This window comes from Oncorhynchus keta, chromosome 36 (assembly GCF_023373465.1).
Source record: "Oncorhynchus keta strain PuntledgeMale-10-30-2019 chromosome 36, Oket_V2, whole genome shotgun sequence".
NCBI classification, from domain to species: domain Eukaryota; kingdom Metazoa; phylum Chordata; class Actinopteri; order Salmoniformes; family Salmonidae; genus Oncorhynchus; species Oncorhynchus keta.
In genome coordinates this window covers 13,247,534-13,268,813 of record NC_068456.1, presented here as the reverse complement: position 1 = coordinate 13,268,813, position 21,280 = coordinate 13,247,534, and the positions used below count along the sequence as shown (strand labels likewise).

The 21,280-nt window shown below is 46.4% G+C and overlaps 1 protein-coding gene across 8 annotated transcripts in view; it reads right to left on the bottom strand.

Annotated features, from left to right (window-relative positions):
- Window positions 1–21,280, bottom strand: part of ltbp1 (latent transforming growth factor beta binding protein 1) — a 147,131-nt gene that overhangs the window by 22,395 nt on the left and 103,456 nt on the right. For 5 of the 8 annotated variants that reach the window (XM_052498504.1, XM_052498501.1, XM_052498502.1 and 2 more), the window contains 12 exons: window positions 19,043–19,165; window positions 18,241–18,363; window positions 16,104–16,226; window positions 14,930–15,055; window positions 14,319–14,447; window positions 11,415–11,537; window positions 11,119–11,250; window positions 8,174–8,302; window positions 2,792–2,932; window positions 1,475–1,636; window positions 1,298–1,387; window positions 20–148 (listed from right to left, as the gene is read on the bottom strand). In XM_052498504.1, coding sequence (XP_052354464.1) covers window positions 20–148; window positions 1,298–1,387; window positions 1,475–1,636; window positions 2,792–2,932; window positions 8,174–8,302; window positions 11,119–11,250; window positions 11,415–11,537; window positions 14,319–14,447; window positions 14,930–15,055; window positions 16,104–16,226; window positions 18,241–18,363; window positions 19,043–19,165 — 1,530 coding nt within the window. The remainder of the gene's footprint in view (window positions 1–19; window positions 149–1,297; window positions 1,388–1,474; window positions 1,637–2,791; window positions 2,933–8,173; window positions 8,303–11,118; window positions 11,251–11,414; window positions 11,538–14,318; window positions 14,448–14,929; window positions 15,056–16,103; window positions 16,227–18,240; window positions 18,364–19,042; window positions 19,166–21,280) is intronic. The other 3 variants (XM_052498503.1, XM_052498507.1, XM_052498506.1) reach the window with 2 other exon arrangements.

Here is a 21,280-nt window from a genome sequence, read left to right as displayed (position 1 = left end):
GAATGACCTTCCCACTGACCTCTGCACTGCAACTTGACCTCGTCGTAGTACAGGCCAGTCTTACAGTAACACTCATAGCTTCCTGGGCTGTTGAAGCAGAAGCCATCCTTACAGATCTCCTGGCCAAACAACGCACACTCATCTGCATCTGGGAGGGAGAGGACAACAGAGTGTTAACAACAGCCCAGACAGCCACAGAGATAACCACAGAGACAGTCACAGAGACAGCCACAGAGACAGCCACAGAGACAGCCACAGAGACAGCCACAGAGACAGCCACAGAGACAGCCACAGAGACAGCCACAGAGACAGCCACAGAGACAGCCACAGAGACAGCCACAGAGACAGCCACAGAGACAGCCACAGAGACAGCCACAGAGACATGTTTAGTTCATCTCTTGCTATTGAGATAACAATGTAAGAATGCAGTTACTTCGCCACTAAAGCTGAAGGAACACCAATACTACTCAATTTCCAGTATTCAAACGGTCTCTACTCTTCCTGTTTCTGGAAAGGTGAGACCAACTCAACGCTTTAATGAGATGAAACCCGGAGAGGCTTAGAGAAGAACTCCATCAACAAACAGTGCTGTGTCACAGTACTCTCCTCTCCATTGTGTGTGCTGTCGGTTGGGCGTTGGTGTTTGCAACTGAGACCACAATCAGCTGTGCTAACAGATCCACCAATTGAAGACATTTCCAGACGGGTGCTCAGAAACTGTCTCTGGAAACCTGCCTTCCCAGCCCGTCTCTCCCTCTCTCAGAATATACCATATTCACTTGCTGCCAGCCCCTCTCTACCAGACTGCCTTTGCTGTAATAAATTATACTATTGAATTAAGGCCGTTGGTTCGATGAATTAACTTTCGTGCGAGTGGAACAAGCTACAGTAAGATTGTGGGGCTGGGAAAGGAGAGAACAGGAGAGAAGAGGAGAGAGGAAGAGGAAAGGAGAACAGGAGAGCGAGAGGAGATGTGCTAGTGTTAGGTCTCCAGACATCAGAGGCTGGCATTTCTGTTCTGGGACTCCAAGCCTGAGAGAGAGAGGCAAACTAAAGTGACAGACACACAGACACACAACAAGAGCACAGACAGAGGCCTGCCTGGGAGAGAGGCAGCTGCGATGACATTAATAGCAGCATCTCAACAGCAGAAAACAGAGCTCCGGAAGGCTATTCAAGTCCCGGGTTTGTTGTTAACACGTTGTCTGATTCATAGTGTTCTCACTGCATTTTCTGAACACTACTGCTGTGAGCCAAGGCTCTGTTTAGCCTGTACTGGGTCTCTGAGTTCACATACCTTTATAACTCTCGGCTGCAGTCACTCCAAACACAGTGTCACCGGTTGGGACACTGCCTCTCCCAGCTGGACACATCTGGGAAAACTGATCTGTTTGAAGAGAGAGACAAGGAAATGTGTACTATGTCATGTGTTTGTGTGTGTGTGTGTGTGTGTTTTATGTGTGTGCTTCCTCACCAGTGCCCTGGACGGGGCAGGGGTGCACCTCACAGTTGTCCCCCCAGCCTGCCCCCAGCGTACAGCAGCACTCCTCCATGGTGACACTGCTGGTCAGCACGTTCTCACACAGGTTCTCATCATTGAGGTTGTAGTAACACTCCTTCCTCTCCACTGACGAGGCTGTACAGGGAACAGGGGGGAGAAAACACTTTATTGCACAGAAATCGCTCAAGGATCGTGTTCAGTGACATCACCCGTCGTGCGTAACGTTTTAGAGTGACAGCAATGGGTTAACCCGGGGAGGGATGAGTCTCTCTCTCTGTGACATTTCCCCATGCAGGAGTGTAAACTGACACATTTAGAGCGTGCTGGAGAGATAAGGCACATGATGAATGTGATACGCCTGGAGGACCGGAGTACACAGCTGCTCACACGGCTTTTAAGATATTCACGGAGAGACGAGAACCCCCCGTCCCCCCGTCCCCCCCGTCCCGTCCCCTCTTCCTCCTCCGCTTGGTTTCCCCTAAACCCTCCACACGCACGCAAACACACACACACTGCGGTTTCTGTCTCATTGTTTTGTGCTCTGTGAATTCCTATGATAATTACAGATCACCAGAGACTCATATCTAATTGCCCATTCTCAGAAAAACCCAGCTTTTCCTGCTACAACATGGAAATGGCCTTTCACATTCTTCCAAAGCAAATCACACTATTACGTAACGTCTGCTCTTGTGAGCACAGGGCATGCTCTAATTCCGAACATTACGTAATGATAAACTGTCCTCCTTAAATATTTGGGACTGTTTTCAGATGTAACAGAGAACATACTCTACTTGAGGTCATGTGGTTAAGTCGGACAAGAAGTCTAGGTTAATGTCGAGCTTTGGGACCCGACCTAAAGCCCCGTACTACAGTATACATCCACCAGAAAGACACACAGCCGGCTCCATTTCTCATTAGATATTTACACTCAGGCAGAGACAAGGGAGTCCCCCGAACGTGCGAACGTGGGTCCAAAGAGCCAGGCCCCCTCATTCATCAGAACACCACTCCTCTCAAATTGAACAACAGAGTGTTAAAGGTTAATATGGTCGTCTGAGACAATGCCCTTAACATTCCCTATACAGTCTTGCTAATGTAAGGGGATTCACACAATGGAATGTCACGATCACCACTAATGTGTTGATTTCAATGAACCATGTAACTTGGGAGACTTCTTAACCCTCCATCACCCCCTTTATCTGCGGACAACTTTACTCAGTTGTAATTTGAAACTATTTTGAAAAGCTTTATATCAACTCTTCATTTGTGTTCAGGCAACGTGTGGGTCACCTGTGGGAGCGGGACTGCACTTGGCGGTCATCTGGTTGTACTCCTGGTCCTCGTCGGGGCACATACACAGGAAGGAGCCCTCCACGTTCTCACACAAGGCCTCGCCACACACACCGCTCAGCAGATCACACTCGTTGACATCTGCAGGGAGAACACAACACCTTGGTTTGCGGTTAGCTCTAATATGCAAGGTTAGCAACCTTCCATCTCATTCATGTAATGCCTCACATATGTGGCTTTGTGCGGCTTCATTCACTGGGACAAGTAGCTGATGAAGACAAATGAAGACAAGTGATGTACTGTGTGGGGAGCGGTTGAAAAACCTTTGGAAATGGATTCCTCTTAAACAAAACAGTAAGAGCTCAAAATCAATAAATAGGCTTATACATTGAAGAAGAGACACTCAAATATCTATTTCACTCTCCAACAACATGTACTTTTTCCTTTGACTTGGCCGCAGTTATACATGTGCACCCATCCATGTATGTCTCTCCAGTTATGAACGAACGTGCAGAGAAAACATCAACCCGGAAGTGGAACTTAACGTAAAAAGCCATCTGGTTCCTACGTGCTCTGATCTGCTCCGTATCCCCAACACCCTGTCCGATACTTCACACCGTGGTGTGGGCCAGATTGTCAATGAGCTAGAAAGTGTTAAGGAGAGAGCGGGGAGGAAGAGAGTGGGTGTGTCCCAATAGGGGAGCACTAAAAAGGGGGTGGGCCAGTCCAGAATCACAATGGAAAAGGCAGATTTTGCCTCATAAGAGGATGATATATAAACATATTGCACGGCCTTTCCTGCTCAGCAGAATGGGACGACCGCAAAGTACATTTGTAGAAATGTTCTTTCTCCATTTCAGAGGATTCTGTCCTTATGCATTAAACATTTTATATACCAGTTTATATACCACAATTTGGCTACACAGTACATCTCTGCTGCCCAGCCATCAGAAGTGATTTAATATGTAAACCGAGAGAAATGCTGAGTTACAGTATAGTATAGCTAGATAGGTTAGTTAGGAAGAACGACTGGCTCTATTTCGATGGCGATATATACTGTGTAAAAAACATTATCAACTTTCCATGACAGGTTGAACAGGTGAATCCAGGTGGAAGTTATGATCCCTTCCTGTCACTTGTTAAATCCACTTCAATCCGTGTAGATGAAGCGGAGGAGACCGGTTAGATAAGGATTTTTAAGCCTTGAGACATGGATTGTGTATCTGTGCCATTCAGAGGGTGAATGGGCAAGACAAATTATTTAAGTGCCTTGGAACGAGGTATGGTAGTAGGTACCAGGAGCACCGGTTTGTGTCAAGAACTGCAACGCTGCTGGGTTTTTCACGCTCAACAGTTTCCCATGTGCATGAAGACTGGTCCACCACCCAAAGGACATCCAGCCAACTTGACACAACTGGAAGAAGCATTGTAGTCAACATGGGCCAGCATCCCTGTGGAACGCTTTCGACACCTTGTAGAGTCCATGCCCCGAAAAAACGAGCTGTTCTGAGGGCAAAAGTTGGGGTGCAACCCAATATTAGGAAGGTGTTCTTCATGTTTTGTATAACTTATTTTTATGTACGCAGAGAGGCAACTTCCCAGCCTGCCTCTCTCTTTCCCACTCTCTTCTCCTCTCCCTCCGGTATGTGACTGGGCAGAAATAGCCAGTTGCAGGAGCCAGAGAGACTATCATTGTGTGATTCAGAGCACAGATGGCTTGGCATATTCACCCACAAATGGCCGCTATCGCATATATCTGCCGCCACGGATCAAAAAGCTCATCAACAGCCCAGGTACCTACTGTAATGCAGGAAGCAGACAAAAATCAAAAATTAAAAGTCCCTCCCTCTAGTTATAAGCCTTCCTTGTCGCTTGGCTCAACGCATCCTGAGGAGAAACTATAATTAATTTGACATTAAAACCTGCTACTGCTTTTCTGGTGTCAGCACGCACCGCGGTGCCCTCTGTCTGGCCCTGTAGCACCTTGTTCACTATGCACAGTCATTGTCTGGGTTCAGCCACAACCGCTACCTCAGCCTCAGTCCAGCAGTGTCAGAAAAGGCACAGCTGTTGGCTTTTTCATCTTGTTTAAAGTTGTAGCTAGCTGGACTTGAGGGAGAGAGAGTAGCATCAATGAAACGTATCACTTAAATCACTTGACAGTCAGACAGTGTTCCGTTCAATGACATGAACTGTGAAAAGGAAGGACACAGACAGATAGGCTACGCTGTCTGAATCCCAGTATGTAACAAACAGGTTAATACGATCCAAAATGGCTTCTTTATCTGGGAAGCAGAAAACTATCCGAGAGGCTCAGGGGTGCGTCTGTCTGGGTGTAACCAGAGATGGGGAGAGGAGTGAGGGAGTGAGGGGTTGGCGGGTTGGGGTTGGCGGTTGACCACTTCCAGTAGTTTGGGGGGTGAGACCATCTGTGCAAGCCACAGCAGAGTGAAGAACAGAGGCAGCTGGCTGTACAGGGCTGGGGTGGGACCCACCAACACTTGCCAAGGTACAGATGGAGAGTGTGTGTGTGAGAGAAAGAAAGCAAGAGAGACCGTATGCGTAAGTGGACGTGACTGTGTGTGTGTGTGTGTGTGTGTGTGTGCGAGCACGTGTGTGCGCGTGCGTTGCAGGTTAGTGTATGTGTGTATGGTGCAGGGAGTGCATGTGTGTGTAAAAGTGTTTGTGTTAATGTATGAATGTATACGCGCGCGTGTGTGTATGTATGTGCGCACAGGTCAGAGAGGTCTGGCTGAAGGAAGTATTTTATCAGCTTCAATATGGGAGTGCCTGCGACCCACTTTCAGGGCTCTGACAGGCCTTTCTGCAGGAGGAAATTGGAATAGATGGGAACTGCATGGGCCCAGTTAAAGAAACCACCAAGACAAACGAGCTCCAATTCTTCAGCTTGTCCAAAAACATGAACTCACTGGCTCTCTATCTGATGATGATTCCCCACTCCCTCAAACCGAGAGAATGAAAATTGAGAGTAACAAAAAAAACAGCATTCTGAGCTCTTTTGACAGAGTGAGCAGTGGTTTTCTGTGGGTCTGTGGAAGAATGACCCCTGGCTTGGCTGAGGAAGACATCAGTCCAAGGTGATGGGGTTGTCTGGGGTTTGATTTGGTATCAGGGATGGATTTTGGGACAGAACACACTCACCTTTGAATCCACTGCAGCCCGGGGCTGAAATGAAAGCCATGCATCACTGACAGCAAACCACCACAGCCAAGCCCAGACCAGACCAGAAAAAAGCTATTGACTGAGAAAGAACCTGGTCGACCAAACATACGGTACATTACATCAAGAAAGAACATTTTGTGTAACCTATAGATCTGATTCAGACAACTCCAGTATTAAAACAAGTCAAATCAAAAGGAAAAAAATGTCGTCAAATTCTCTGTCTTATAGTCAATCTTTCTCTTCAGTGGGGATAGGCAGACAGGAACCAGAACCCTGGACTCACACTGACATACAGCAGATACAGCTTTTACAACTCTCCATCACTTCCACTTCAACGGTATGTGTGTGTGTGTGTGTGTGTGCGTGTGTGTGTGTGTGTGTGTTTGCGTGCATGTGTGTGCCTGCGAGTGTGTGTATGCTTGTGTGTGAGACAGCAGAGTCTAAGCTCCAGTGAATTTTCCAATCCTAGGGTCTGAGGAGCACTGCAGACACAGCGGGAGATGTTTAAAACGTAACAGCGTGAGCTACACCTTCAAAATGAATGAAAATAAATGGCCACATCGATCAAATGTCCGGCGACATGTCTACCATCTTTTTTTTTTCATGCAAAGAGGGGAAACTACTGTCCCAAAATGGCCCTGCATTAAAATGGCCCACACCATATCAGCACATGTAAGTCTTAGATGACATGATTTCATATCTACACAATCTGGAAGACTAGCATGAAGCATACATTTCTAGCACTGCCAACAAATTTCAGAGGAAAATAGCTGTCAGGAAAATACACTCAATAATACACTCAATCATACTTCCTATGAAGTCCTGCTTTGCATGGACAAAATCATGTTTATAATTGGCTAAAGGCTACAGTAGTTGCCATTGAATGAGGAACTAAATCTCATTTTAAGATTGAAAAGGTTACTCTTGGTTTTCGAGGTTGACAGATATAGCCATGGCAGACTACCCAGCATATACATAATAGGAGTGAGCTGTCATTCAGTCGTCATGACAACTCTGCTGGAGTTGTCTCAAGAAGGGAGCAGAAGTTTTAGCCATCAACGCTAGCAGTTTGGTTTTAAGAGTGTTCCAATGCTTTCAGCAGGACACTTACACTGAGAAGAATGAAGGTTCTTAAATATGCCCGATAAAGAACCTTTGAGTTAAGTGGGGGATTCTCGACGTGGCATCTACGGTTCTTCAGAATCCTAAAAGGTTCTTGAAATATATGGAAGCCCTTTCATAGCACACAGCAAATTGGCCAGTGTTAAAGGGGCAGTGCAGTCAAAAACGTTATTTTCAGTAAAAAAAATATATATATATATATTTCCACACTATGAGGTCGAAATTACACTCTGAAGTTGTAAAAATGATAACGCCCTTTTAGTGTAAGAGCTACAAAAAAAAAGCCTGTTTGGGTGGGATGGAGTTTTTGGCTCACATCATGATATTAGAGTTCTCATCGGGCCTGAAAATTTGAGGTCGGTCCGACCCAAGCCCGGTGAGCTGAAACCCAAGCCCGGTGAGCTGAAACCCAAGCCCGGGCCTGGTCTGACATCACAGAAATGAATTGAGCCCGAACACCAAAAAAAGCCTGATATATAAAAAACAGCATATAGAGTTAAACTGGTGTTGAGAAGAATGCAGCCACTGGGCCTTTGAACAAGCAGAGAGAGAACAACTCATCTTAGGTAGGAATGGTTCAATATTGGAACCAAGTAGGCTATTGAAGGCATGTATCAAATTCTTGCTTAAAGTTCGACTGAAACTCCCAAAGTAATATCCAACACTAATTTAAAGCAACAATCATGTATTGCCACCAAGACGATCATTTCAGCACTGTTTTGATTGGGACAGCGCCATCGTGCTGCTTGGAGACAAGCATGGGGGACTTGTCTTGATAAATCAATCAATGTCAGATTTTGGTTCACACTAAATCCCGGTTTTGATATTTGGTAACAATTAGGCTGGGAAACTATTAGCTGAGGTGACTGAGTGCTCATGATCATCTTTATTCTAGTTTGCTCATATGATCAGAACATTTTGCTACTGTAGCATGTTACGTAGCTTAGCATTATGCACTTCACTGGCGTAGTAGCCTGAGTCATAACCAGAAGCCTGTGACTCGTCTGATAATCAATCAATGAGATTTTGTCGCCCAAAACCCACCCACCCACACTGACACACCCCACTCCTACTCACCCACACAGCCGAGGCCCTCCTGGGACTCCTGGTAGCCCCGGTCACACAGGCAGCGGAAGGATCCGACCATGTTTTCACAGAAGCCGTGGCTGCCACACCCTGTGGCATTGACGTTGCACTCATCAATGTCTGCAGAACGAGAAGGGTCAAAGTTTAGTTACCTGTTCTTCTCTCGGTGGTAGAGGTGGTTCCTCAATTAGGACCAGTTGACCTAAAGAACAGCAGAGGCCTACACCCACTGAGCTGCAGTGGAACTAGTCTCAGGTTTTGAAGCAAATCTCTCATTGGTGCCATTTATTATGAGTATGACAGTCCAAGCTGAACATATTTGCTGTGTCCAGAGGCAAAGAAGCACAGTACCACGAAGCATATAGAGGCAGGGACAAAATAAATGAAAGGCAGATCCACACTGAAAAAAGTGTGTGTGTATGTTTGCATGAACAGTGTGTGTGTGTGTGTGCGTGTGTGTGAGTGAGTGAGTTTGTGTGTGTGTGTATGGGTGTGTGTGTGTGTACATTAGACTCCACACTCTGCGAAGACTGTAATAAATATGCTCAAATATTATCACAAAAGAACACTAGGAAAATCATGGCGAGCCGTAGACAAAACATGTCTCGCATAAACGTCCTCTTGTCTCGGCTGAGCTTGGCAAACAGAGCATTCTAAACTGGAACACTGTGTAACCCAAACAGTTTAAACAACCGCCAGACCCCCAAACAAGCACACGCAACAGACGTAATGCTGCTGCCTCACAACAGATGCTCATAGTGAGTTACTATGGTCACTGAGGAATCTGTTCTGTGGAGATAATTAGTAGAGAACAAGCTTGAGTTAGCTGGACCAACAAGATGGTGCAAAGTCTATTGACACACACCCCAACCCCCAAAACATACAAGAGACATACACTACATGACCAAAAGTATGTGGACACCTGCTCATCAAGCATCTCATTCCAAAACAATGGGCATTAATATGGAGTTGGTCCCCCCTTTCCTGCTATAACAGAGCCTCCACTCTTCTACATTACATTAGCGAGGTCGGACACTGATGTTGGGCATTTAGGCCTGGCTCGCAGTCGGCGTTCCAATTAATCCAAAAGGTGTCTGTGCAGGCCAGTCAAGTTCTTCCACACCGATCTCGACAAACCATATCTGTATGGACCTCACTTTGTGCACAGGGGCATTGTCATGCTGAAACTGGAAAGGGCCTTCCCCAAACTATTGCCACAAATTTGGAAGCACAGAATCGTCCAGAATGCCATTGTATGCTGTAGCAGTAAGATTTCCATTTAGGGGCCTTCCGAGTGGCACAGCGGACTAAGGCTCTGCATCGCAGTGCTTGAGGCGCCACTACAGACCCGGGTTCGATCCCAGGCTGGGTAACAGCCGGCTGTGACACCCATGAGGTGTCGCACAATTGGCCCAGCGTTGTCCGAGTTTCCTTGTCCCATCGCGCTCTAGCGACTCCTTGTGGCGGGCCGGGCGCCTGCAAGCTGACTTCGCTCGCCAACTGGACAGTGTTTCCTCCGACACATTGGTGTGGCTGGCTTCCGGGTTAAGCGAGCAGTGTGTCAAGAAGCAGAGCAGCTTGTCAGGGTCTGGGTAACAGCCGGCTGTGACACCCATGAGGTGTCGCACAATTGGCCCAGCGTTGTCCGAGTTTCCTTGTCCCATCGCGCTCTAGCGACTCCTTGTGGCGGGCCGGGCGCCTGCAAGCTGACTTCGCTCGCCAACTGGACAGTGTTTCCTCCGACACATTGGTGTGGCTGGCTTCCGGGTTAAGCGAGCAGTGTGTCAAGAAGCAGAGCAGCTTGTCAGGGTCGTGTTTCGGAGGACGCACGGCTCTCGCCCTTTGCCTCTCCCGAGTCCGTTTGGGAGTTGCAGCGATGGGACAAGACTGTAACTACCAACAGGATATCACAAAATTGGCGAGAAAAAGGGGTAGAGGTACAAAATATATATATAATTATGATAAAACATTCCCTTTACTGTAATTAAAGGGCTTAGCCCGAACCATGAAAAACAGCCCCAGACCATTATTCCTCCTCCACAAAACTTTACAGTTGGCACTGGAGCGTTTCCACTGCTCTAGAGTCCAATGGAGGCGAGCATTACACCACTCCAGCCGATGCTTGGCATTGATCATGGTGATCTTAGGCTTGTGTACGGCTTATCGGCCATGGAAACCCATTTCATGAAGCTCCCGACAAACACTTCTTGTGCTGAAGTTGCTTCCAGAGGCAGTTTGGAACTCGGTAGCGAGGACAGACCATTTTTATGTGCTACTCGCTTCAGCACTCGGCGGTCCCATTATGTGAGCTTGTGTGGCCTACCACTTTGTGGCTGAGCCGTTGATGCTCCTAAACATTTCCACTTCACAATAACAGCACTTACAGTTGACCGGGGCAGCTCTAGCAGGGCAGAAATGTGATGAACTGACTTGTTAGAAAGGCAGCATCTTATGACGGTGCCACGTTGAACGTCACTGAGCTCTTCAGTAAGACCGTTCTACTGCCAATGTTTGTCTATGAAGATTTCACGGCTGTGTGTTATATTTTATACACCTGCCAGCAAATGGTGTGGCTGAAATAGTCAAATCCACAAATGTAAAGATATTTCCACATACTTTTGTTTATATAGTGTACATGTACAAATGTCAAGCCAAGGTGACTCTTTGTAGTGCTCACTGTCCACCAAAAAGCAGTTGATAGGCCAGAACAAAAATGTATGTAGATGGATGGGGAATGGTATGGAAAGGTGTGTTGATGGGTGAGGGGGTAAGGTGAGTTTTGATGGATGGATGGATGGATGGATGGATGGATGGAGGAGGGTAAGATGAGATACATGTGTGGAATAGGAGTGCATGGGTATTTTAAAGCAAAGGATTGGATGGGGCGATAGCTGAAAGTTTGCAGGGCTATTGCTGCCCTGATGATGCCGACTCACCCATACAGATGCCCTCTGGGCCATGGTTGTGTCCAGGGGGGCAGTCCACCACACACCTATAGGAGCCCTCCATGTTCTCACACTGCCACGCCCCACAGATGCTCCGCCCCAACTCTGAACACTCGTCGATATCTGGGAGAGCACAGAACCACAGAATCCCAGTCAAAACCCAGCTAAACACTTATACACCCCACTGAACTGAACACAGTAGCGATGCTTGAATTGTGGTCCTCAGGAAATCATGATCGGCATAGAGAATGATGGGATATGTAGTTGTGTGACAGAGTGTTACCAACCCAGGCATGTGTCAGTGTCTGCCTGCAGGCGGTAGCCACTGTCACACAGGCATCTGTAGGAACCCTGGCTGTTCTCACAGGAGCCGCCAACACACCTGGTGCCATGCGAGCACTCATCGACATCTGCAAAGAAACACACACGTACACACACAAACTCAGCATACCGGTATGCCCTATATGCCGACAAAAAAAATGTTCTCAAGGGGTGTTTGAAACAAACACCAAACAGTTGAAGACTTAGATGTCCTTGAATACCCTGAAAGTCTGTTGACCGAGACTCATAGAAAAAGCTTCACGTCATCAGAGCCAGAGATGAAACAGACAGAGAGAGAGACAATGGCAGAAGCAGATGTGACAGGCCACAGCAGCTTTCATCTTCCTCTTGATCTCTGCTGGACCCAATTCAATCTAGATGTCAAACAGGCCCTCCCTGGAGCCCAAACATCCTTCTTCTTGGGTCAGACCATCCTTTGGCTGTTACAGGGGAGGACAGTCTGTGGCCCCTTGGGGTATTACTGTACTAAAGCCAAGCTGGAGTCTGGGTAGAAGAGCTGTGGGCCGGGACCCCTGTGCTTTGATTGTGGTCCGGGCCTCAGTCCCAGTCTGCTCCTCAGCTGTGGTTCTGCTGGTCCAAAATAAACAGGGAAAGCGGTGGGCTGAGCTGCGGGGGCTGAGCTGGGGGGGCTGAGCTGGGGGGCGCTGAGGTGTTTTATGGCCCATGTCCTATTGCTGGTTCACTGGGCCCATGTTCCCAGGATTAAACAAGGTCGTGGCCCCACCTCACGGGGGCCTATCGTGGAGCCATGTTCAGGCTGAAAACATATTTATACCACAGGAGGAGGGAAGAGGAGAACTCCCCTAACAGTAAATGCTATTTCCTCTGCTTGCCTCCTTTTGGCTTGGGAGGATCATGTGTCTGTCTTTAGCTAATTGGAATCCCACCCCTCAGCCTCAGTGATGGCACCTGCAAAAGTAATCTGCTGTTAACTCTGCTGAAGGATGTCCTGTTGTCAGCTTTACAGACTTGTACAACATGCAGGATGCTCACGTACGATGGCGTATCCCCCTAATTCATTTCCTCAGTGAAAGGATCAGTGAAATGACATGAAAGGTTCAAATTGGATTACGACCAAAAATACTATTGTGGTGGTAATTGCTTATGATGTCCAGAACTCCATACGTATGTGGGTACGCTGCCCGCCCGCGTGTCCACGTGTCCACGTGTCCACGTTTACACACACACACACACACACACACACACACACACACACACACACACACACACACACACACACACACACACACACACACACACACACACACACACACACACACACACACACACACACACACACACACTGAGCCTGAGCTCCTGCATAAATCAGGAGTAACAGAGTACAGCAGAAAATATTCCTCCTTGTCTAGACAGCGAGCTCAAAGGCTTCCTTCTCTGTTTTTTCTCTTTTTTTACTGCAGGAAAGGGCATTTAAAACAACTCTGGCACGGGGCAAGACTCCTGGCATCAAGGTCTTTGGTGGAAGAAAAGCAGAAACCATATGCGAAAGAAATGAAAGCCACTCTCTTCCAGGAGCAACAAGGCATCGGCAGCGAGAGAGACGGAGCCAGCAGGGAGAGAGACGGAGCCAGCAGGGAGAGAGACGGAGCCAGCAGGGAGAGAGACGGAGCCAGCAGGGAGAGAGACGGAGCCAGCAGGGAGAGAGACGGAGCCAGCAGGGAGAGAGACGGAGCCAGCAGGGAGAGAGAGACGGAGCCAGCAGGGAGAGAGAGACGGAGCCAGCAGGGAGAGAGACGGAGCCAGCAGGGAGAGAGACGGAGCCAGCAGGGAGAGAGACGGAGCCAGCAAGGAGAGAGACGGAGCCAGCAGGGAGAGAGACGGAGCCAGCAGGGAGAGAGAGACGGAGCCAGCAGGGAGAGAGACGGAGCCAGCAGGGAGAGAGACGGAGCCAGCAGGGAGAGAGACGGAGCCAGCAGGGAGAGAGACGGAGCCAGCAGGGAGAGAGACGGAGCCAGCAGGGAGAGAGAGACGGAGCCAGCAGGGAGAGAGATGGAGCCAGCAGGGAGAGAGACGGAGCCAGCAGGGAGAGAGACGGAGCCAGCAGGGAGAGAGACGGAGCCAGCAGGGAGAGAGACGGAGCCAGCAGGGAGAGAGACGGAGCCAGCAGGGAGAGAGACGGAGCAAGCAGGGAGAGAGAGACGGAGCCAGCAGGGAGAGAGAGACGGAGCCAGCAGGGAGAGAGAGACGGAGCCAGCAGGGAGAGAGACGGAGCCAGCAGGGAGAGAGACGGAGCCAGCAGGGAGAGAGACGGAGCCAGCAGGGAGAGAGACGGAGCCAGCAGAGCGGAGGGAACATGCGGCATGAGACGGAGGCGTTAGACAAGCATCCGACTAACATCGTATAAATGTCAGATACACATCAGTTGAACCAGAGAAAACCACAACCAAACATGGCACTGCTATCAATCAAACCACCGCTAAAGAACTGGTGTTGTGGATAGATCGTGTGTGAGCGTGTGCGTGTGTGTGTGTGTGTGTGTGTAAACGCTGATCGCCATTCATGGCAATTCACAGCAAATAGAGTAACAGCCCCTCTATTATCAATGCACTTCTCTGCGATAGGAGGGTAAAGGTGCTTACGTGCATTTTTCTTCTACTACACCAACACATGTGGATGCAAAGAAAGAGCGACTCGAGTGAGTGAGAGAATGAATGAGTGACTGGGTGAAGAAAATGAGTCAGTGAATCAGTGAGAAGCCTCCTAACACTTCTAATCACTCGAACTCGGCTTATATCGCATTTCACCAAGCCTCTTGGCCCAGGGAAACACCGCCACAACAACTGCAGATCACTGGAAGAGGCAGGGTGTCATATTATTGTGTGGCCTACCTTCACAGGTGTGTTTGTCCTGGCCGGCAGCGAAGCCTCTCTCACAGACGCAGTAGAAGGAGCCCTCAGCGTTGAGACACTCCCCGTGTGGGGAACACAGCTCCGGGTCGTCCAGACACTCGTCAACATCTGTTGGGGACAGCCAGACCAAGGCGCAGGTGTGAGGTCATTCAACATGACACACCAGGAAAAGAAGGAAGGAGGAAGGGAGAGAGATACAGGCCAGAGGCTTGTTAACTGTTGCAGGTGCCTCAGTGTCTGATTCCTTTGTACACACGTATAATGAAGAATGACATCAGCATTACCACAGGCAGGGGAGATATGTGAAATCACCTGGCCTGTCAGCTTCTCTGGCACGCTCACATGATGTGGGTGTGCGTATGTCAGAATAAGTTCATGTGTTGGTGAGAGTGTGTGTTCAGGTGTATGTGTGTGTGTGTGTTTATAGGCATATCAAATTATTGCATCAAAGAGAGTGTGAAGGTGTCTGTGTCTGCATCTATGTCAGTATGTGTGCGTGCGTGCGTGCGTGTGTGTGTGTGTGTGCGTGCACGTATGTGTCTTTGCATGTATGTTTTGAGTATGTGAGGGAGGGAGTGAGTGGCCTATACCTAGGCAGCTGGTGCCGTTGATCTGCTGGTAGCCCTGAGGGCAGCTGCAGTGGTAGGAGCCCATGTTGTTGACACACTGGCCCACCCTGTCACAGGGCATGGTCAGCTTCTGGCACTCATCCACATCTGCAACCAAAGGGACAGCTCTCAATACAGGCAACACACACACACACACAATCATGGACGTACACAGACACTATGCTTTATGGGAAGATAGAGGACATGCTCGACCGGTGGCTGAGTCCGTTTCATGGTTTTAATTAGGGTAGCTAGATATTTTCTACCATGTGTTTGTACATTACATCATTCAAAATACATTCAATTAGATTAACAATGTACAAAATATTGATACCAGTTCAGAAATCCAATCTTCTGAATCATTATCAGATTATTATATATACTGAGTGTACAAATCATTAACAACACCTTCCTAATATTGAGTCCCCCCCCATTTGGCCTCAGAACATCATCAATTCGCCAGACTCTACAAGGTGTCGAAAGCGTTCCACAGTGATGCTGGCCCATGTTGACTCCAATGCTTCCCACAGTTATGTCAAGTTGGCTGGATGTCTTTTGGGTGGTGGACCAGTCTTGATGCACACGACAAACTGTTGAGCGTGAAAAACCCAGCAGCGTTGTAGTTCTTGACACAAACCGGTGCGCCTGGCACCTACTACAATACCTCGTTCAAAGGCACTTAATTATTTTGTCTTGCCCATTCACCCTCTGAATGGCACACATACACAATCAATGTCTCTATTGTCTCAAGGCTTCAAAATCCTTATTTAACCTGTCTCCTCCCCTTCATCTACATTGATTGAAGTGGATTTAACAGGTGACATCAATAAGGGATCATAGATTTCACCTGGATTCACCTGGTCAGTCTGTAGTGGAAAGAGCAGGTGTTCATAATGATTTGTACACTGCGTATATTTTAAGAACTTTTTTCAGATCTATCTAAACACAGCTAACTCCAATGTGTCCCAAATATCCACTGCACAGTAAGACATTGTACTGAATGAGAAAATGTGTAATTGTGTATCTGAGGGTGTAATTGTGTATGTGAGGGTGTGAGGGTGTAATTGTGTATGTGAGGGTGTAATTGTACGTGCAAGTGTACAATGGTATAAGTCAGTGTGTAATGGCAAAGGTCAGAGGATAATGAGAGTCTTACCGTCACACTGGTCCCCTGCCGGGGAGGCCCTAAAGCCGGGCCCACAGTTACAGAGGAAAGAGCCCTCAGTGTTTTGGCAGTGTCCCCTGGTACACACCTGCTCATCCTGGCACTCATCCACATCTGTGGCACAACACACAACACTCTTAGGCAAAACCATCACACAAACCATCACACAAACCATCACACAAAAGCAGTAAGGCTCAGGGTGCTGCACTGAGAATTCTGAGCGGTGTCACTAAAGTCAATAACATCCAACATGGCCCATTGCTATTTGAGGATGAGATCATGCATAACAAGAGGCATAACACGTCTAGAACTTATAATACTTTCAATAATGTCAATTTAATGCACAGGTGTGTTCAAAGTATTGTCAATGCTGGAGGACTTTATACCACATCTTGAATGCCCAGTGTGTCCTCACATTGAATAAGTCATATTTTGATACAGACCTCCTGAGCAAGGTAGCAAAGAGAGAATTCTTATCATTTCAGGTGCCAGAGGGCAAATTGGGCCAGGTAGGCCAGGTAACAGCGGCATATTGATGTGGCATATTGGGAGAAATATGAAAAGACATTGATATGTGGTAGCAACTTGAGTGGCAACTCAGTGTTTCATATCATTTCATTGCCCCAAACAGACCAAGTTGGTTATTGAAATTCCATGATTTATTCAGCAGGATCCAATAGCCTCACTGTGGGCACTATGGTCCTCTGAAAAAGTTGGGAGCTGCCGGGCAAATCCTGAATGATTTATAAAAGTGCCCTACAAAGTCTCAATCTTAAAGGGGAATTTTACCCAAAATATATTTTCACGTGTATTTTTTTATTTCTAGTCAATCCACCATACATACGGTCTGGTAATCTAATTTAGCCTACAGTTGCATCATAGCTATCGAAACACGCCTTTTGTCAAAAAGTTGCATAGCCGAATCAAAGTACTTGCTAGCTGAATCCACCTGTCGCGCTGTTCATATGTGTTCAACCGACTGTGGGTGTGTAATTCAAATTATCTCTGTGACCAATGTTTACTAGAGCTCGGCCCGAACCCTACCCATGCCCGCGACGTTCAGGGCCTACACTACCCAGGCCTGATTGGTTCTGCCCGAAACCAGAAATGATAAATAATTTCCTCAGTTAGTAAATTAGCTGCTCCTCTCTGTGTGTCACCTGCTTCCTGCTGGCTCTGCATGTGTGTGAGTATAGCAACGGCTCCACTTGGGCTGCTCTGCTCAGAGCATGGCTGTTTGCTACTTTCCGTCACTCTAAACTCCGGCAAATCTCAAGGAACATGACTATTTTCTGTGAAATAATCTCTCCTGTCATATATTTGATTAAGGTGAAGCACTTTTGGGACACCACAGGAGGTTTTGATGGCACCTTAATTGGGGAGGATGGGCTCAAAATAATGGCTGGAGCAGAATTAGTGGAATGGTATCTATGTGTTTGATGTCCTTCCAGTCATTATTATGAGCCATCCACCCGCCAGCAGCCTCCACTGTTTGACACCTGCTGTTGAACCAAGTTCAAGCCACACACCGGCCACTCTACCCAGTTAGAGAGAGGGGAATCTTGGGAGTTGTAGGAATTGACTCAAATGGACAATGGTGAACATCAGGACTGGATCAGGACATTCAAAGCTAGATATCTAGACATCGTTTTGAAATGCTTTTTTGTGTGTGAATGCATTTACCTTGGGACTACTGAAAACAACAAAACCACTCAATTGCAAGGTGCCTTGTGACTGGCATGAAATACTGTGGAAAAAGCCAAGAAAAAGTGCTTCGCTGGGCTAAACTGACAGTCTAAGGCAGGCAGAGTCATTAACTATGTCACATATACAAACAGTGCCCGAACAAATGAGTAACTATGGGGTAGTACTTACTTTTACAGCATTCACTCTGTGCAGCAATTATACTGTATATATTTATGGGCATTCTGGAAGTTTCTAACCAGTGGCTAATTCAGCTTGGGCTAAAAGGGTGATTCTCTAAACTATGACATCATCCAGTTATAATGTCATCCAGTCTTCTAGATCATTCAGGGACTTGGTAGAGCTAGTTTGGGGATGTCATTTGAAAGTCAAATAGAACCATGAAAAACTAGATAGACACTACGGATTAGAATTAGGATGTTACCTTCGCATGACTGTCCATCTAAGCTGAGTGTGAATCCATCGTTACAAAAGCAGACAAAGTATCCCTCAAAGTTGGAGCACCTCCCGTTGGCACAAGTTGACGGGTCCAGGCATTCGTCTACGTCTGGACAGAGTCAAGAAAATGGGAGTCAAACACTTTTACAATGTGCTTAATATCTCAAATGTCTAAACATGCTGGCATGTTAGGAAGGATATTTGAAAAAGAAACTCCAGCACACTGGTATTTGTGATTAATGGATTAGGCCAACCTTCACCTGGGTTAAGGTAATGCACCTGGAATTGCATAATGTGTGTAAACAACCCTCATTATCTTGGATAGGATACACATGAACACAGTCCTTGTACAGTTGTGCCGAAATATATTAACACACATGTAGTTTCCTTAAGTAATTCTCTATTTCTTCTAAAATTAGTTCAAAAATATATATTGGTTACCACAACTTGTGATTACATTTTCAACATTAAACAACCAATACATTTTTGTAAACTAATGTTCACAATTTTAATTGAGAAACTAAAGACAAGTGGCATGGACAAAAGTATTGGCACCCGGAGCTAGAACTTGGTTGCGCAGAATTTCACCAAGATAACTGCAGAAGGGTGCCAATATATTTGGCCGTAATTTTATGTGTCCATGGTTGGTATTAAACAGAAATGGATTAGGTTCCTAGAAACTCATGTTAAATATGGCTGTGCAATACTGTCCATACAGGTTTGGGCTGTCGTTTGAAAGTCACATAAAACATAGAGATAGACACTAGGGAAAAGAATTAGGATGTTACCTTCGCATGATTGTCCATCTAAGCTGAGTGTGAATCCATCGTTACACAAGCAGACAAAGTATCCCTCAAAGTTGGAGCACCTCCCGTTGGCACAAGTTGACGGGTCCAGGCATTCGTCTACGTCTGGACAGAGTCAAGAAAATGGGAGTCAAACACTTTTACAATGTGCTTAATATCTCAAATGTCTAAACATGCTGGCATATTAGGAAGGATATTTGAAAAAGAAGCTCCAGCACACTGGTATTTGTGATTAATGGATTGGGCCAACCTTCACCTGGGTTAAGGTAATGCACCTGGAACTGCATAATGTGTGTAAACAACCCTCATTATCGTGGATAGGATACACATGAACACAGACCCCTTGAAAGTTGGCATGACCTAGCCTTAGAAGCTAAACCAGCACCACTACCTCCAATAAGACTTTGGAGGGTCTCCCTATGGGATTGTCTGTGTGACCTATACATCTGCAGGCTGGGTTACTGCTGCTATAAAGGCCTATCTGGAGTGTGTCATATGGTCTAACGATTTCCTGTTCCGACTCGTATCATATTTACCCGCTGTGGCTGGGTCAGGATACTGTGTGAAAACTACTCACAGCCATCCACCACATGCAACACAGACTCTCTGGAAATGCTGAGTGACGCACCTTTCCTAAGGTGTTCTTTGTCCTTGTACAGTTGCGCCGAAATATATTAGCACACATGTTCAGTGCTGTGAAAAAGTATTTGCCTCCTTCCTGATTTCTTATTTTGTTGCACATTTGTCACACTAAAATGTTTCAGATCAAACACATTTAAATATTACACAAAGATAACCCAAGTAAACACAAAATGCAGTTTTTAAGTGATGATTTTATTTATTAAGGTAAAAACGCTATCCGAACCTTCATGGCCCTATATGAAAAAGTAATTGCCCCCTAAACCTAATAACTGGTTGTGCCACCCTCAGCAGTAGCAGCTGCAATCAAGTGTTTGCGATAACTGGCAATGAGTCTTTCACATCACTGTGAAGAAATTTTGGCCCACTCTTCTTTGCAGAATTGTTTTATCCTTTTTGGGATAGGGGGCAGCATTTTCACTTTTGGATAAATAGCGTGTCCAGAGTGAACTGCCTCCTACTCTGTCCCAGATGCTAATATATGCATATTATTAGTAGTATTGGATAGGAAACACTCTGAAGTTTCTAAAACTGTTTGAATGATGTCTGTGAGTATAACAGAACTCATATGGCAGGCTAAAACCTGAGAAAAATTCAACCAGGAAGTGGGAAATCTGAGGTTTGTAGTTTTTCAAAGCTTGGCCTACCGAATACACAGTGTCTATGAGGTCAAGTTGCACTTCCTAAGGCTTCCACTAGATGTCAACTGTCTTTAGAAACTTGTTTCAGGCTTCTGCTATAAAGGAGGGGGTAAAGGGAGCTGAATGAGTCATGGGTCTGGCAGAGTGTCTCAGGCTTGTGACGCGCGCTCCCGACAGAGTTAGCTCTCGTTCCAGTGCTTTTCTTCAGACATAGGAATTCTCCGGTTGGAACCTTATTGATGATTTATGTTAAAAACATCCTAAAGATTGATTCCATACATCGTTTGACTTGTTTCTACGACCTGTAACGGAACTCGTCAAGATTTTGTCTGGACGAAGTGCTCGCACCTCATGAAGATGGATTACTGGGCAGAACACGCTAACAACAAGTGGCTATTTGGACATAAATGATGGACTTTATGGAACAAATCAGTCATTTATTGACAAACTGGGATTCCTGGGAGTGCATTCTGATGAAGATCATCAAAGGTAAGGGAATATTTATAATGTTATTTCTAACTTCTGTTGACTCCAACATGGCGGATATTTCTTTGGCTGGATTGGGCTTTGAGCGCCGTACTCAGATGATGCTTTTTCCATACGTTTAAAAAAAAAATCTGACACAGCGGTTGCATTAAGGAGAAGTCTATCTTTAATTCTGTGAATAACACTTGTATCTTTTATCAATGTTTATTATGAGTAGTTCTTCAAAATGACCGGATGTTTTGGAATCAAAACATTACTGCATGTAACGCGCCAATGTAAACTGAGATTTTGGGATATAAATATGCACATTATTGAACAAAACATACATGTATTGTGTAACATGATGTCCTATGAGTGTCATCTGATGAAGATCAAAGGTTAGTGATTAATTTTATCTATATTTCTGCTTTTTGTGACTCCTATCTTTGTCTGGAAAAATGGCTGTGTGTTTTTT